General features: G+C 39.1%; 3 protein-coding genes across 3 annotated transcripts; all 3 read left to right on the top strand.

Moving 5' to 3' along the window:
- Positions 1-1,050: 1,050 nt before the first annotated feature.
- LOC110071360 (olfactory receptor 14I1-like) lies at positions 1,051-7,890 on the top strand. Its single transcript, XM_078378070.1, has one exon. It carries the CDS (start codon positions 2,345-2,347, stop codon positions 3,299-3,301), a length of 957 nt encoding a protein of 318 aa, XP_078234196.1. The 5' UTR covers positions 1,051-2,344; the 3' UTR covers positions 3,302-7,890.
- Positions 7,891-9,285: 1,395 nt separating this feature from the next.
- On the top strand, positions 9,286-10,531 carry LOC140708259 (olfactory receptor 14I1-like). Its single transcript, XM_073003627.2, has one exon. It carries the CDS (start codon positions 9,593-9,595, stop codon positions 10,529-10,531), a length of 939 nt encoding a protein of 312 aa, XP_072859728.2. The 5' UTR covers positions 9,286-9,592.
- Positions 10,532-15,232: 4,701 nt separating this feature from the next.
- On the top strand, positions 15,233-18,454 carry LOC144583691 (olfactory receptor 14I1-like). Its single transcript, XM_078378074.1, has one exon. The coding sequence runs from the start codon at positions 17,351-17,353 to the stop codon at positions 18,293-18,295; it is 945 nt and encodes a 314-aa protein (XP_078234200.1). The 5' UTR covers positions 15,233-17,350; the 3' UTR covers positions 18,296-18,454.
- Positions 18,455-18,653: the final 199 nt, after the last annotated feature.

Below are 18,653 nucleotides of genomic sequence, written 5' to 3'. Positions count from 1 at the left end.
GACACGGTCAATATTAATAAGCCTCCTCCCTGTAATAGTGTGGTGATGATATTTTGTTTTCAGTGTAGATAGGCTTTTCTTGTCTTGGATAGCAGTTCCAAAACACTGGGACACAGTGGAAAATCTTGAATGTTGGCAGCAGAGAGAGGATGAAAAGGTGAATGAAATCTCTGATAGGATTTCCTATATTCTCAGCCAAACAGGCAAAATTACAAGTTTCATCATTTAGATAGATTAGATAGATAGAGAGATAGATAGATAGATAGATAGATAGATAGATAGATAGAGAGAGAGAGAGAGAGAGAGAGAGAGAGAGAGAGAGAGAGAGAGAGAGAGAGAGAGAGAGAGAGAGAGGGACGGACGGACGGACGGACGGACGGACGGACGGATGGACTATATGGTAAAAAAGGAATATACTGGGATTTTAGCTAACAGAGGAGTTTGTTAAAGTCATAGTGTTTTCAAGATTTTCTTATTTAGGAGCCTAACAATTCTATTTTTCATGAAACCAGGATCATCTGGAGAGGCTGGAGCAGTGGAGGAGTATGATCTGGTAAAATTTCAAATCATTAATCCATGTGTCCATTCAAAACATATCTTTCATGAACATTTACCCTCCATAACCGGAGCAAAAATCTCTTGAAAGGCAGTGATGGGAAACATATGGACATTCAGAATTTTTGGGGGAAGACAGATTCAATGATTTCTTACTGTGGCTATTCTGGATTATGCTAAAAGAAGCTGCAGTCTGACAGCATTTGAAGGACTTTATCTTCTCTTCAATGAAGGATAATTTACTGGCATATGTGTTGAGTTATTCAGTGCAAGGCATTCAGTGTCTTGAAAGGTCAAGGGAGGGGAGAGAATGGAAAATATGCAAGACTGTGTAAGACACATATTGTTTTCAGACCACAGAAAGCAGGCAAGTACCTTTTCTTATTACAGTCTAGCTTGGGAAAAAAAAAATCTTGATTTATATAAATATTGTACTCTTGTGTTGCAGAGTAGACTTTGGTCTAGATGGGCAGGGTATTAAATAAATAAATAAATAAATAAATAAATAAATAAATAAATAAATAAATAAATAAATAAATAAATAAATAAATGCAGTTTGCAAACCAACAATGCTTACATTAATATTTGCCTAGCCTGGCAGAGAAGCTACTGAGTGCTGAAACTAAAACCGTTGTTGAGAGTCCAGTGACAGGCACTCATCCTGCAAGTAATACCTTACCACATTGGTTTTTTTTTGTTTTTCCCCCCTAAGTGGGCATTACCATCAGATTAGTGTAGGGTGGAGCACACTTTTGCATGTTTGATCCCCCATCCCATGTTGTTGGACTCCAGCTCCCCATTGTCTTTGAGTGTTGGCTATTTGGACCCTGGCTGATAACATAAGCTGTAGACCAAAGTCTGCATCCTGCACCTCTGGCACTGTTTGTACACAATGAGAATGTGCAGTTTTGGAAGATAAGCATGTGTGCAGGTAGACAGAGAACTGCCAGAGGGTGTTATGGAGTGGGGGTCCATAATATTCAGCAACTGGGTTTTATAAATATAGACTAGATATCTGGATCATTGAAAGATCAAAGTAAATCCTAACTGGATGAAATGATTTCAGTGAGATTAAGAAAGTGGCCTTGTATGGTTTTCAATGTGTATCATTGTAAAACAGCTTGCATAAAAGGAGCCATATACAATATAGGTATGAGATGAAGTATCATATTTAGCTAGCTAGCTAGATAGATAGACAGAGTCCCCTTTTATGCAAGCAGTTTCACATTTATTTTCTACGAAGTAAAAATTCAGCTTTAAAAATCTTTTAGTATCATGAAGTCTAAGAATCTTACACAATAACATATTTGTAAGCAGATTAATCCTAAAATGGAAAGCCTTTTAGATCTGGTTTGCATCAAAACCACCGTATCTAAGGGTTGACATCAGCATCATTACAAAAACTGTTGACTTTAACTTCTATGAGTTCCAATCAGATAACCAATGATAAAGAATCCTAGCATTTACAGTTTGGAAAGTAAGAAATAGACAAGGGGCTTTAAAATCAATCCTCAAATCATAGAAGGTCTCATTTTCTATAGCAATATGAAGTTTGATATTCTTCTTGAATATGAAGCAGAATTACTTGGTCCAAAATAAATTATAAATATGAGATATCAATCCCTCTTTAGTTGAAATGTTATTATCATTCTTTAATTTCCCTTCTAAGCTTCACCAGAATTAAGTTCACATGTGTTCCCAGTTCAACATATCATTCCAATAATCATCTGTGTCTTTTCTTCCAGATGTGGAATACATCGTATAAAGGAATGACACTGATTTTAAAAAAATGGATAATACATCCTTTGTCTCTGAGTTTTTACTCCTTGAATTCTCATCAATCCGGGAACTACAGATTCTGCACTTCCTTTTGTTCCTGGTATTGTACCTGACAGTTGTATCTGGAAATCTTCTCATAATCTTGACAGTAGCTTTGGATCACAACCTTCAGACCCCCATGTACTTCTTTCTGATGAACTTGGCCATCCAGGACCTCGGGTCTGTATCAGCCATTTTACCCAAATCCATGGCTAATTCCTTCAGGGATACCAGGCAGATTTCTTATTCTGGATGCGTGGCCCAAGTGTTTGCCTTTGTCTTCTTTGTGGGATCTGACTTCTTTCTTCTCACTGTCATGGCATATGATCGTTATGTTGCCATCTGTCATCCGTTGCAATACGAAATGCTGATGAACAAGCAAACCTGCAAAGCAATGGTTGCTGGTGTTTGGATCACTGGCATTGTCTATGGTGCCTTACATACTGGGGGCACATTCACAGTCCCCTTTTGCTCCAATATTGTGAATCAGTTCTACTGTGAAATCCCACACCTACTAAAGCTCGCCTGTTCTGATTCATTTCTAGTGGAAGAAGTGGTTCTTGTAGTCAGTGCAATTACAGAATTAGGTTGCTTTGTCTTCATCGTTGTGACATATCTGTTGATCTTTAGCACAATCTTGAAAATTCCCTCTGCCCAGGGAAGGCACAAAGCCTTTTCAACCTGCCTTCCACACCTCACTGTATTTTCTTTATTTATATTCACTGGGTGGTTTGCATATCTAAGGTCTCCTTCTAACACACCATCCAATCTAGATTTGATATTGACTCTCATATACACTTTTATTCCACCCATGATGAATCCAGTGATCTACAGCATAAGAAACAAAGAGATCAAGGTGGCCCTTGAAAAATTAGCAATTTCAGTATGTTCTGTCTTGAAAGCTTATGTTACATCAAGTCTTAGATAGGGTCATATCATCCCATATGAGTCTTCTTGGATTTTAAGATCTTTTGGGAGGCCCTTCTTTCAGTTCCACCACCTTCCCAAGCTTGTTTGATGAGGACATGAGAGAGGGTCTTGTCAGTGGTTGCTCCCAGGCTTTTGAATCTACTTCCTCAAGAAGCCAGGTTGTTCTTCTGTTGCCAGGCAGACCTTCATTTTCAAGCAAGCTTTCAGCAATCAGTGGGTGGCTCTAGGGGATACTCTATCAGGTTTAGATATTTTTAAAATGATTTTTAATCTTAGTTTTAATACTGAGTAATGTTCAATTGTTGTTAATGCAGTTTTCATTTAACGTAATGGATCTAATGTAGACGTTTATTTGTTGTGACCTGCCTTGGGTCCCCTAGAGCAGTGGTCTCCAACCTTGGGCCTCCAGATGTTCTTGGACTTCAACTCCCAGAAATCCTGGCCAGCAGAAGTGGTGGTAAGTCTTCTAGGAGTTGTAGTCCAAGAACATCTGGAGGCCCAAGGTTGGGGACCATTGCCCTAGAGGAAGAAAGTAAGTTCTCAATGTCCGAAGATTTTCTGAGTGGTGTATCATCATGCAATCAAAACACTTTATGTTTAGGTTTCATTGTTGAATCAAGAGGAAGACATAAGTATTTCAATAAATAACCAAACTCAACAGATTAAGAATGTAAATCTTTATTTGTCTTGAGGGGACTGCTCAATTATTCTCCTTTTGTTCACTGGGTGGTTTGTTGATGCTGTTGAAGAGAACAAAATGTTTTATGATGTTTTCAACAAGAGAACAAAGGAAAGGGGCAATAAATCCACAACTTCAGATGCAGAGATCCGTGTAGGCTCTTGTGTGCCCTGCCAGCCCCCTGTCCAGCAGAGTCATGGTTCCTTGTTAATAACTCCACAGGCTCCTGCTCAGGCACTTGACTCATATCAGTGTTTATTAGACTTACAGCAGCAGTTCTCCCTGCCTAATCTCTCACAATCCCCACAGGGCCAAATTACAGTCTCTAAACTACTTACTAGCCCAGTTAGTTTCACTGGAATTCTCCAAGAGTCCAGGTTCTGGAAGGCAGGATGGGGGAGAGAGTTTAGGTCCAGGACACGTACCTTTTATTGAAGCCTTGGAAAAATGAAAAAAAGAACTCAGTCTCTGCAGCTTGCTTCCCTCGGTCCCCTCCCTCCCTTGGTTCTCCAGGGCTGAAATGGCATGTAGCCTTGTCCAAGAATGGGGCTGGAGTCTCCAGTGGTTGGTTCCTGTCACAAGCCAGTAAACCTGGAGAGGGTAGACAGCTTCTTGCATCCTTTCACACATCCCCTTCTTCCAAGTTAAGTGGTGACCCCTTGGCATCCCAATTTTGCTTTTTTTATCCCCCTTGACCCTGCCTTCTCTAGCTGTCTCTTATTGGGACGGTGCCTCTCCCGCATCTGCATGGACTCCCTCCATCCCGCCTGATCCTGATAAAGCAAAGCAAAAGCAAAGCGTGCTGCTCATATACCACCCCATAGTACTTCAAACACAAGTTAATTATGCAGGATACACATTGCCCCCCCCAGCAAGCTGGGTACTCATTTTACCGACCTCGGAAGGATAGAAGGCTGAGTCAACCTTGAGCCGGCTACCTGGGATTGAACCCCAGGTCGTCAGCACAGTTTTGGCTGCAGTACAGCGGTTTAACCACTGCGCCACGAGGTTACCCTCCTGCTCCCCACCTGCTACTGAAGTGCTGCGGCCAGAAGGCTCACTAGAGGTGCATGTTTGCTTCCCCTCACAGCTCTGCAGGGTGCTTTTTAAACAGCTCCTATTTATTTCTTTTTAAGTAATCTTCCTCATTAAATTAGACTAAAAATTAAAAATAGCCTTAAAATCAGAAATGAGGGAGGGAGTGGAAAACATGGGAGGCACAGAAGGCATAGGAAACAACTAACTATAAGCGGGGAAAAAGGGACAGTCCAGTGTTGCCAGAAATTGCAATATATCTGTAAAATCCAAAATTACACTATTGAGAAAAACTGGATTGGGCAACATTTTAAATCACAGCAGGGCCTGATGACATTTTTTTTAAACTGGAATCACTGGAGATTCAATTCAGTTTTTGCCAGTAGTGTAGTTCTCGACCGAGTTACACCTAATCAAGGCAGCATAATATGACAAGTGAAGAATTTGGCAATTATTTCATTTGTGCTTTAGATGGTGGAGGGAATTTCCTCTTAGATTCATACACATGCCCAGTGATGTAAGGTTAAAAAAAATATTATGAACTGAAATGTGGAAACTGCTGTTTAGACACAAGATTCTAATCAATGTTAGAAATATGACATGGATTTCTGATTAGTATAGGAAAGGTTTAGAAGGTAGCAGTCAGGTACAAATGCTTAGATGTTCCCAAAATTGTTTTGAATGTGGATTTAGAGTCAAATTTTCAGGCCTGATTGAAATCTATCTAGTGGCTGAAATCCCGAGGCTTTGTGTAGCAGATCACACTAAAGAAGGCCCACGGAATTAATGAGGATTTGATATACCACTGATTCAGTGTGCCTTCTCTACTGTAACTTACTACACTAAGTAAGAGGGTTTCAGCCACTGGAGTCAAAGATACCGTTCCTTATCATTTCAGCATGATAACTCGATTTTGCTATAACGGAATCTTTTGCGTAGATAAGATGTTTCTCTTTATACCAAACCATGAATAAAAATGAAATTGAGTGGACATTATGGAGTATATAGATTTATTTTAATTTTATTTATACAGTGCTTATAGTTTGTAGCTGGCTGGATAGCTCAATGGTTTAGATAAAAAAAGGTAAAGCTTCCCCTTGACCATTTTTGTCCAGTCATGTTCGACTCTAGGGGGCAGTGCTCATCCCCGTTTCCAAGCCATAGAGCCAGCATTTTGTCCGAAGACAATCTTCCGTGGTCACATGGCCAGTGCGACTTAGACACAGAATGCTGTTACCTTCCCACCGAGGTGGTCCCTATTAATCTACTCGCATTTGCATGCTTTTGAACCGCTAGGTTGGTGGGAGGGGGGACAAGCGACGGGCGCTCACTCCGTCACGTGGATTTGATCTTACGACTGCTTGGTCTTCCGACCCTGCAGCACAGGCTTCTGCACTTAGCCCACAGCGCCACCATGTCCCCTCAATGGTTTAGATAACCGGCTGCAAATTTAGAGGTTGGGAGTTTGATTCCTGTGAGTAGAGCTGCATAGCCCTAGGGCTCTTCCAGAAGAAGGGAATAGTAAACCACTTCTATCAGGAAAATCCTGAAAAAGAGTCACAATGACAAAGAATTTACTTGATGGCATGTTATGATGATGATGATAGTGATGACAATGATGACAACGACCATGATTACAGTATTCAAAGTGCTTAAAACCTTCAAAGATATCTCGAAGAACAGCTGTTTTCTCCTGACTGATAATGAGCTGGGATCTGAAAAAGCAAAGTATTTTGAACCTATTTGGAGAAGGATCATTATTCTAGTTGCTGCCTAAACCAGCTGCAGAACCTTGGAAGAAAGGTCATAAAAATTTGTTTTCATCACTTTAGCTCTCTGCAGAAGTGCACTCAGAAAACATAGCCACTGAGATCTCTTTCTTCCCTCAGTGTACCAGGTGAGTGGCCAGCTCATCTGCCCCAAAGGATAGTGGAACACCTAATCAGCAGTAATATCCTGCATCTTTACATTTCAAATAGTGGCTATGATTTCAAACCTTTATTTCCCTCTCCTTGCTACTACTCCAGCAGTTGCTAATAGTCAAAACATCAAACTTCATGTTAAAGATTTGTTGGAATTTAAAATGCAGGATGAAATGGTTAAGGAATGTATGATAAAGTGGGCACAAAACATAGGGCACAATATTGATATTGATCAATGGTTGAAAATATGGCAAAGTAACATAAAATTTACAAAATTGGTTAACCTTAAAGAGAACATATATAAAATGTTTCATAGGTGGCACATGACCCCAGAAAAACTGTCAAAGATGTATACAGATGTATCAAATAAGTGTTGGAAATGTGAAACACAAGTGGGAAGCTATTATCATATGTGGTGGTCATGTGGAGTAGCGAAAAAATACTGGAAAAGAGTACATACTATGTTACAACAAATAATGCTCTGTAATGTGCCATTAACTCCAGAATTGTTTTTATTGAGTATGATACCTGATAACATAGATAAGTCAAAGAAACATATAGTCATGTATATTGTTATGGCAGCTAGAATTTTATATGCAAAAAATTGGAAAAGTCCGACAATATCAAAGCAAGAAGATCTTATTGAAAAAATACGGGAAATAGCAGAAATGGACATTTTATCAGAAGTCATGAAGGATTACCCCCTACAAAAGGCAACAGAAAGATGGGACCTATTCAACAAATGGACCAAATTAACAGGCAACGTGTAAATAGCATATACTGAAATGAGAGCTTAATCTAAAAGGCAGAAAAGAGAAAACAGAACAATTTAAAACTATGATATGGCATTAAATTTAGAATAGTTGTTAGCATGTTATGGTCTCTCCTCTTCCCCATAAATTCCTAAGTCCCCTTTTCCTTTTTGTCACCCCTTATGTTAAAAAATAAAAATTATATATATAAAAAAAACTTCATGTTAAAGATTTGAAAAATTCAGGTATCCTAAATATTCTTGACTTAAAAACACAGAAGGACTTATTGCTATGTTATTTCCATGTACTTTCTCACACATCCATTGCCTACAAATTGGAAAATCATCCTTCATGCCCCTGGCCCATAATTGAGTCATCTTCTGCTAAATCATGTTGGACTCAAGAGACCTGGACTTAAGCTGTCCCTAAGGTGGCAGCTCCATATTACTAATTAAGGCAGTCATTTCACTACCACAAGGGAGGGCAAGGTAACAGAACTGGCATAAAATACCATCTCCGGCTGCAAGATGCATGATCGTCCACAAGAACTGAGAAGAAAACACAACAATTTGAGAAATTCGTAAGTTATGCATTTGCATCACTAAAATGACTTGTCATGTTTTCCTTTGCTTAAACATTCATTATGTGTTTTTTTCAAAAAATTCTCTTACAGTTGCTTGTTCTTATATAAATGTGTTTTAGTTGTATATATGTGTATTGGGTTTGACACATTTTCAACCGAGAAACTGAAAAAAGCACTATAATAAGAAGGAAATGTGGGGCTGGGTGATCTTCCTCCTATTGATTCGAAGTATTGCAACAAGCAGATTTCCCTTATTGGGTAGTATTGCTTATTAATAATAATGAAAGAAGATAGCCACAAATTGATATATGTTGAATTAATATAAGACTTCTCTCTTATTTAACTGAATCTCAGACTGTTACCTTGCTTCTTTGCACAGATTTGTAATAACCTTCAGTTTTATTTTATCTACACAATTTTTCACATTTCTGTCTTCCTTCAATTCTTTTGTTTTTGTAGTTTAGGTGTTGTCCTTTGGTCCTTTGGAATCTAAATTCCATAGATAACACCTTCAAATTTAATCCTATTCCAATAGAACAAAAATAAGTTAGCAATATTTGAATTTGTTGGGTATAGTTTGATTCTAAGAATTCCAATATGGGATATTAAAATGCTCTGTAATCCAAAGAAGGTTTCTGTGTGCCAAGTTCCATGTGCTCCACCCAAACACATAGAACAAGAAAATAAAACATGGGATAAAAGTAAACTAAAATGAGATTAAATGATATGAAATAAAATTTTTGACTGCGTTGTGGCATATTTCTAATACATTTCAAGGTCTCCCTCTTCCAGTATGCATGAAGAGGTTTTAGGTAAAGGTAAAGGTTCCCCTTGACAATTTTTGTCCAGTCGTGTTCGACTCTAGGGGGTAGTGCTCATCTCCGTTTCCAAGCCACAGAGCCAGCGTTTTGTCTGAAGACAATCTTCCGTGGTCACATGACCAGTGTGACTTAGACATAGAACGCTGTTACCTTCCCACCAAGGTGGTCCCTATTTATCTACTTGCATTTTCATGCTTTCGAACCGCTAGGTTGGCGGGAGCTGGGACAAGTGACGGGCGCTCACTCCGTCACGTGGATTCGAACTTACAGCTGAAGATCTACAGATCTTACAGCACAGAGGCTTCTGCGGTTTAACCCGCAGTGCCACCACGTCCCACATGAAGAGGTTGTAGTTTTCCTTAAATGAACAATACTGTAACTAGTGTCAACCAGAGTGCCTTGCTCCATGGTGATACAAATCTACGTAATAACGGAACAGTATTTTCATATATGCTTCCCCCTTCTTTTTCTAGGAATGTTTTGACTGATATGCAGAAATGGACAACCAAACATATGTGACTCATTTTCTCCTATATGAATTTTCAAAGAATCGGGAACGGCAGATTATACACTTTGGCTTATTCATGGTCTTGTACTTAGCAACGGTCACTGGGAATCTTCTAATCATCTTTGTAATAGCTTCTGATCCTCACCTGCACACTCCCATGTACTTCTTTGTGATGGTATTGGCTATACAAGATATTGGTTCTGTCTCAGTAATTTTTCCTAAATCCATGACCAACTCCCTCTTGAATACTAGGCACATTTCTTATTCTGGGTGTGTCGCACAAGTCTTCTTTTTGATCTTCTTTTTGGGATTTGATATTGCCTTACTCACAGTCATGGCTTATGATCGATACGTTGCTATTTGCAATCCGTTACAATATGAAATGGTAATGAACCGGAAAGCTTGCACCCAAATGGTTGCTGGTTCCTGGCTGGCTGCCTTTTTCAATGCAGTGCTGCACGCTGGTGGAACGTTCTCAACCCCTTTCTGCTCTAATGTGGTGAATCAGTTCTTCTATGAAATCCCATGGTTAATTAAGCTTGCTTGCTCTGATGTACACCAGCATGAAACTGGACTGATTGTATTTAGTGCTCTAATTGCATGTGGTTGCTTCATCTTCATCACTGTAAGTTATGTACAAATCTTTCTTGTTGTTCTGAAACTTCCTTCTCTACAAGGAAGGAAAAAAGCCTTCTCAACTTGCCTACCTCACCTTTTTGTCTTCTCCACATTTTTATTAACTGCCTGCCTTGCTTATCTCTGGCCTACCTCTTCCATTCTGTCTCATCTAGATTTGGCATTTACTGTTTTATATTCCATTCTTCCACCGATGCTGAATCCTTTAATCTACAGTATGAGAAACAAGAGCATCAAGGTTAGCCTGTCAAGACTTTTTATATTTTCCAAGAAAGACTTCTGTTGTATGTAGCTGTTGTATGGATTTATATGTGTAGCTGTTGTATGGATTTATACCACATAGTAACTTTTGAAGAAAACAAGGAAACTGAAATTTGGAAAGAACTAAGGTAGATCCTTCCGCTTCAGATACTGATCTCTGTGTCATAACATATGGGTAGAAATTTTATGCACATTGAAGAATGTTTATTCTTTATAAAATCAACCTTTCATTGTATACAATGTCTTACAATGGTTACAATCTGGGAAAGAAAACATTTTTAATATAGAATGATTTTCAACCATCACAACCTTCATCAAGGCTTACCAGAACCATATACTGTATATCCATCTGTGTCACCTTAAGATAGTTGTCTTTGAGTGCACTCTAAAATGAGGTCAAATGGAATACTACTCTGGAGAGGCTCCTTTCAGTAAACTTGCCTTCATTAAACTTTATTAAACTTCATTAACCTGCTTTTTAAAAAGTGCTCTCCTTAGAAAGATCCGTGTGAACTTTTTTACTTAGGCAAATAGCTTTTTAATTATCCCAGTCTTTTTACTATTAAAACGATGTGTTAGAGTGTTTCTCTCTCTCTCTCTCTCTCTCTCTCTCTCTTTGTGTGTGTGTATTTAGTCACTAGTGTTTTGTTTGCATTGCCCCCTACGCCAAAATAATGACGAGTAATATGGGATTAACATGGGCCACACTTTATTAAATAATCATTCTTGACCACCGTAAAAGGAGGGTCCTACCATTGTGCGGAACCAGATTTAAGCACAGAGGTCTCAACAGAGCTCTTACAAAACAAATGGGCGAGTTCCTAGCCCCAGGTTCTTGTGGTCCTCAAGAAAGCAGCCCAAATTTGACCACCTCCAGATGTCAAGCCACCTTCTGCTTGTTGACTGTTGGTCTGGATGTGGCCCAAGTGCATCTTTCCCCCCAAGCACTGTAATTGCACGATCCACAGTGCTGGGAGGTCAGAGGAGCTATCTATTACCTGTGATTGTGATGGGATTCACAGAAACCTGTTCTATCGGCACTACCCACCACAGCATAGGGACTAGCGATTCTAAGTCCCGTGCCCGCCATCCATCTTCATAAGCTCCAAAAGCAGCCTCCCCTTGATGTCATTAAGAAAGACATCCAAGCCTCTATCCGAGAGGTACACACCATCACTCTGAAAAAACTCAAGCCTATCCATGCAGATCGCTTGGTCTGATTCAAGGCCATTGCAAACTTCCCTGTTAACACTCCTCCGTGCAGTGTTAACACGTTGAACATGTTTTGCTGACCTTCACACCAACCGAGGGATGATTGTGGACCACAAAATGCTCATAGCAAGGTACGACACCCTCAACCATTTAAATTTGCGTATTATGTCCAAGATCAAGGCTTTTCCACTATAACTGGCCAGATCATTAACGCCAAAGTGTACTAGCAAGACATCTGGGGAGATGCAGTCCGAACACAGCAGCTCTGCAAAATTGGCCCAATTGCATTCCTCAGAGCCCTTTCAACGCTATCTGGGCTCGTGCCCTGAGACCCAGATTACCGCCCCACGCCAACCTGGTCGCATACCAAGCTGCTCAGAAAACATAACTGGCCAATAATCATGATGTGCCGCCTCTTTGCCGTTGCCACTGGACCTGCAATGACAAAACAGAACCAGGCACCTGCCTAGATGTGAGGGAGTGTCCTGATATATCTGCTATAAGCCAATAAAGACCACCGCCCCAACCTTTTAATATCTTCAGGTTGATAGCCTACGGCAGCAGCAGTGGAAGCAGCACTGATTCTAAACGAGTGCCTGCCAAATTTTAAGCGTAGGATTCCCACTTTGTGTAGTGCTATATCCGTCAGTTTCCAAAACTGGTAATTTGTTAGAGGGGAACCATCGTTATGCAGGAAAAAATATTCGTGCTCAGAGCCCCTAACTTCCAAATATGCCTCAATTGCCTTAACTGGACATACAGTAATTCATCTATCACACAAGGTGCCAGAGTCAGATCAGCACCCCTACCGCGCTGATCCACCTTGGATTGGCAAATATGAATCAGAACCGTCTTGTCAACTATCCTAACATCCTGCCGTTGCAATGTGGCTTTAGTCACATCGCCCTTTCCTGCAGCTACTATTTCGCTAATTCTCAATGTGCCAAAAAATATCAACAATGACACCGCCTTAAAAAGCATCGCCTCATAATCATCCCTAGAGGTGACATCCCACTGTTTGCAAATGTTCTCTAATACTGGGGATAAGGGCACCCTTATATCTTTAACCCGACCTCTTTCTTGACTCCAACCTTCGATCATTTCACGCATATGGAAATCGGAGGTACTGTATAGTCCTGATACCCCTGATCCCTAGTATGAAAAGCTAGCACCGACATCTGGCATCTTGTATGGAGACTGGCATCAGTCCCTTCCTATGTCAATATACAATGAATTCCTGTAGGTGTTCCACCAGGGCAGGCCATGTCAGCCCTAAACCCACTAAGTTTCTAAATTCCTGAAACTCTATACTCACTGCCGAGTACCTTTTCCACGTCCTCAGAGCCAAGGCCAAACATATTGCTCTTTCAGCATCGTCATGCCCATTTGCCAGACCTTTGGGGGAAGAATCTATGGGAATTTGTTGGCTCCTGGATCTAACTCCCTGAACCGATTTATCTGTCGGTGTAATAACACATTAGCTAAACTGTTATCTAATCCTGGAATATGTCTTGCCCGAACTAAAATACTGTATTTCAGGACGTGCAATGTGAATGAACACACCAATGTCATAAGACGTTTCGAGTGCGAGATGAGGCTGTTTATTATGTATACCACTGCCTGATTATTGTGCGAGGAGCGCTCCACTGAATTGGTCCATTCGTCAGCCCACAGCCATAGGGCATCGACTATGGGAAAAAAATTCAAGAAATGTCTATTCCTTAGTGATTCCCAGATGGTGCCATTCCTCACGCCAATGCTCAGCACACCGTTTTGTTAGCATTTAAAATCACAGCAGAAGATTTTCTCCTTACGAAAGTTTGGACCAGAAGCTCCAGCGTAGTAAGCCTCTCTCTTTTGTTTGTTTGTTTCCTTTTGTTCTGAATTTAGGTTTAGAAGCAAGAGAGGTGTTAGCTATACACAGACAATGGTCATTCTCAATTGTCTAAAACACTTTTCTGGAGACCCTGCAGGTTCCTTGATACGATGGATAAGGGTAGTGTGGCTCAACTAAAATTTCACTGATTTCTCCTATCCCATATTCCTAGTGTTTGCAGGTGAAAAATACTGTAAATACTTCTTTCTGCAGAATCTTGACTATGAGTAGGACAGAGCATGGACAGAGTTCCTACTCCAGTCCTCTGAAGATGCCAGCCACAGAGACTGGCGAAACGTCAGGAAGAACAACCTTCAGAACAAGAGCCCGAAAAACCCACAACAACCATTTCATTTTTGCTTTAGATAGTGGAGGGAATTTCCTCTTAGATTCATACACAGGCCCAGTGATGTTACAAAAATATTATGAACTGAAATGCGGAAACTGCTGTTTAGACATAAGATTCTAATCAATGTTAGAAATATGACATGGTTTCTGGTTAATATAGCAAAGGTTTAGAAGATGGCAGTCAGGTACAAATGCTTAGATGTTCCCAAAATTGTTTTGAATGTGGATTTAGAGTCAAATCTTCAGGCCTGATTAAAATCTATTAACTAGTGGCTGAAATCCTGAGGTTTTGTGTAGCAGATCAAACTAGAGAAGGCCCACTGAATTAATGAGGATTTGATATACCACTGATTCAGTGTGCCTTCTCTACTGTGACTTACTGCACTAAGCAAGAGGGTTTCAGCCACTGGAATCAAAGATATCATTCCTTATCATTTCAGCATGATAATTTGATTTCGCTAAATGGAATCTCTTTGGTAATCTAGATAAGATGTTTCTCTTTATACCAAAACATGAATAAAAATGAAATTGAGTGGACCTTATGGAGTATATAGATTTATTTTAATTTTATTTATACAGTGCTTATAGAATTTGTAGTTGCCCAGATAGCTCTGTGGTTTAGATATGCAGCTGCAAATCAGAGGTTGGGAGTTTGATTCCCCATTGAGCCTCCTGTGAGTAGAGCCGTACAGCCCTAGGGCTCCTCCAGAAGAAGGGAATGATAAACCACGTGTATCGGGAAAATGCTGAAAAAGAACCCCAATGACAAAGAATTTACATGATTACATGTTATGATGGTGGTGGTGGTGATGACAATGATGACGACGATGATTACAGTATTCAAAGTGCTTAAAATCTTCAAATATGTCTCAAATTCAGAGCTGGGCTCTGAAAAAACAAAGTATTTTGAACCTATTTGGAGAAGGATCATTATTCTAGTTGCTGCCTAAACCAGCTGCAGAACCTTGGAAGAAAGGTCATAAAAATTTGTTTTCATCACCTTAGCTCTCTGCAGAAGTGCACTCAGAAAACATAGCCACTGAGATCTCTTTCTTCCCTCAGTGTACCAGGTGAGTGGCCAGCTCATCTGCCCCAAAGGATAGTGGAACACCTAATCAGCAGTAATATCCTGCATCTTTACATTTCAAATAGTGGCTATGATTTCAAACCTTTATTTCCCTCTCCTTGCTACTACTCCAGCAGTTGCTAATAGCCAAAACATCAAACTTCATGTTAAAGATTTGTTGGAATTTAAAATGCAGGATGAAATGGTTAAGGAATGTATGATAAAGTGGGCACAAAACATAGGGCACAATATTGATATTGATCAATGGTTGAAAATATGGCAAAGTAACATAAAATTTACAAAATTGGTTAACCTTAAAGAGAACATATATAAAATGTTTTATAGGTGGCACATGACCCCAGAACAACTGTCAAAGATGTATACAGATGTATCAAATAAGTGTTGGAAATGTGAAACACAAGTGGGAAGCTATTATCATATGTGGTGGTCATGTGGAGTAGCGAAAAAATACTGGAAAAGAGTACATACTATGTTACAACAAATAATGCTCTGTAATGTGCCATTAACTCCAGAATTGTTTTTATTGAGTATGATACCTGATAACATAGATAAGTCAAAGAAACATATAGTCATGTATATTGTTATGGCAGCTAGAATTTTATATGCAAAAAATTGGAAAAGTCCGACAATACCAAAGCAAGAAGATCTTATTGAAAAAATACGGGAAATAGCACAAATGGACATTTTATCAGAAGTCATGAAGGATTACCCCCTACAAAAGGCAACAGAAAGATGGGACCTATTCAACAAATGGACCAAATTAACAGGAAACGTGTAAATAGCATATACTGAAATGAGAGCTTAATCTAAAAGGCAGAAAAGAGAAAACAGAATAATTTAAAACGATGATATGGCATTAAATTTAGAATGGTTGTTAGCATGTTATGGTCTCTCCTCTTCCCCATAAATTCCTAAGTCCCCTTTTCCTTTTTGTCACCCCTTATGTTAAAAAATAAAAATGATATATATATAAAAAAACTTCATGTTAAAGATTTGAAAAATTCAGGTATCCTAAATATTCTTGACTTAAAAACACAGAAGGACTTATTGCTATGTTATTTCCATGTACTTTCTCACACATCCATTGCCTACAAATTGGAAAATCATCCTTTATGCCCCTGGCCCATAATTGAGTCATCTTCTGCTAAATCATGTTGGACTCAAGAGGCCAGGACTTAAGCTGTCCCTAAGGTGGCAGCTCCATATTACTAATTAAGGCAGTCATTTCACTACCATGAGGGAGGGCAAGGTAATAGAACTGGCATAAAATACCATCTCCGGCTGCAAGATGCATGATCGTCCACAAGAACTGAGAAGAAAACACAACAATTTGAGAAATTTGTAAGTTATGTATTTGCATCACTAAAATGACTTGTCGTTTTTTCCTTTGCTTAAACATTCATTATGTGTTTTTTTTAAAAAAAGTCTCTTACAGTTGCTCGTTCTTATATAAATGTGTTTTAGTTGTATATATGTGTATTGGGTTTGACACATTTTCAACCGAGAAACTGAATTCAGGGGGAAAAAACCACTATAATAAGAAGGAAATGTGGAGGTGGGTGAACTTCCTCGTATTGATTCGAAATATTGCAACAAGCAGGTTTCCCTTATTGGGTAGTATTGTTCATTAATAATAATGAAAGAAGATAGCCACAAATTTATATATGTTGAATTAATAGAAGACATCTCACTTATTTAACTGAATCTCAGACTGTTACCCTGCTTCTTTGCACAGATTTGTAATCACCTTCAGTTTTATTTTATCTACACAATTTTTCACATTTCTGTCTTTCTTCAATTCTTTTGTTTTTGTAGTTCAGGTGTTGTCCTTCGCTCCTTTGGAATCTAAATTCCATATATAACACCTTAAAATTTCATCCCATTCCATTGGAACAAGAATAAGTTAACAATATTTGAATTTGGTGGGTATGGTTTGATTCTAAGAAGAATTCCAATATGGGATATTAAAATGCTCTGTAATCCAAATTGAATTGAATTGAATAAATAAAAAGAAGGTTTCTGTCTGCCGAGTTCCATGTACTCCACCCAGAAACACAGAACAAGAAAATAAAACACGGGCTAAAAGTAAACTAAAATGAGATTAAATGATACGAAATAAAATTTTTGACTGTGTTGTGGTATATTTCTAGTACATTCCAAGGTCTCCTTCTTCCAGCATGCATGAAGAGGTTTTAGTTTTCTTTAAATGAAGAAAAACTAGTGTCAGCCTTGCTCCATGGTGATACAAATCTATGTAATAATGGAACAGTATTTTCATATATGCTTTCCCCTTCTTTTTCTAGGAATGTTATGACTGATATACCGAAATGGACAACCAAACATATGTGACTCATTTTCTCCTATATGAATTTTCAAAGAATCGGGAACTGCAGATTATACATTTTGGCTTATTCATGGTCTTGTACTTAGCAACGGTCACTGGGAATCTTCTAATCATCTTTGTAATAGCTTCCGATCCTCACCTGCACACTCCCATGTACTTCTTCCTGGTGGTTTTGGCCATACAAGACATCAGTTCTGTCTCAGTCATTTTTCCTAAATCCATGACCAATTCCCTCTTGAATACTAGGCACATTTCTTATTCTGGGTGTGTCGCACAAGTCTTCTTTTTGATCTTCTTTTTGGGATTTAATATTGCCTTACTCACAGTCATGGCGTATGATCGATACGTTGCTATTTGCAATCCGTTACAATATGAAATGGTAATGAACTGGAAAGCTTGCACCCAAATGGTTGCTGGTTCCTGGCTGGCTGCCTTTTTCACTGCAGTGCTGCACACTGGTGGAACGTTCTCAACCCCTTTCTGCTCTAATGTGGTGAATCAGTTCTTCTGTGAAATCCCATGGTTAATTAAGCTTGCTTGCTCTGATGTATACCAGCATGAAACTGGAGCGGTTGTATTTAGTGTTCTACTTGCATTTGGTTGCTTTATCTTCATCATTGTAAGTTATGTACAAATCTTTCTTGTTGTTGTGAAACTTCCTTCTCTACAAGGAAGGAAAAAGGCCTTCTCAACGTGCCTGCCTCACCTTTTTGTCTTCTCCACATTTTTCTTAACTGCCTGCTTTGCTTATCTCTGGCCTACCTCTTCCATTCTGTCTCATCTGGATTTGGCATTTAGTGTTTTATATTCCATTCTTCCACCGATGCTGAATCCTTTAATCTACAGTATGAGAACCAAGAGCATCAAGGTTAGCCTGTCAAGATTTTTTAGATTTTCCAGGAAAGACTTCTGCTTTTGCCATATTTAAGTGTAGCTGTTGTATGGATTCATACCACATAGTAACTTTTGAAGAAAGCAAGGAAGCTGAAATTTGGAAAGAAGTAAGGTAGATCCTTCAGCTTCAGGTACTGATCTCTGTGTCATAACATATGGGTAGAAATTTTATGCATATTGAAGAATGTTTATAAAATCAGCCTTTCATTGTATACAATGTCTTACAAAGGTTACAATCTGGGAAAGAAAACATTTTTAATATGGAATGATTTTCAACCATCGCAACCTTCATCAAGGCTTACCAGAACCATATACTGTATATCCATCTGTGTCACCTTAAGATAGTTGTCTTTGAGTGCACTCTAAAATGAGGTCAAATGGAATACTACTCT

Source organism: Pogona vitticeps, chromosome 6, assembly GCF_051106095.1.
Source record: "Pogona vitticeps strain Pit_001003342236 chromosome 6, PviZW2.1, whole genome shotgun sequence".
In the NCBI taxonomy this organism is placed as follows: domain Eukaryota; kingdom Metazoa; phylum Chordata; class Lepidosauria; order Squamata; family Agamidae; genus Pogona; species Pogona vitticeps.
This window is presented reverse-complemented; position numbering and strand designations above follow the sequence as displayed.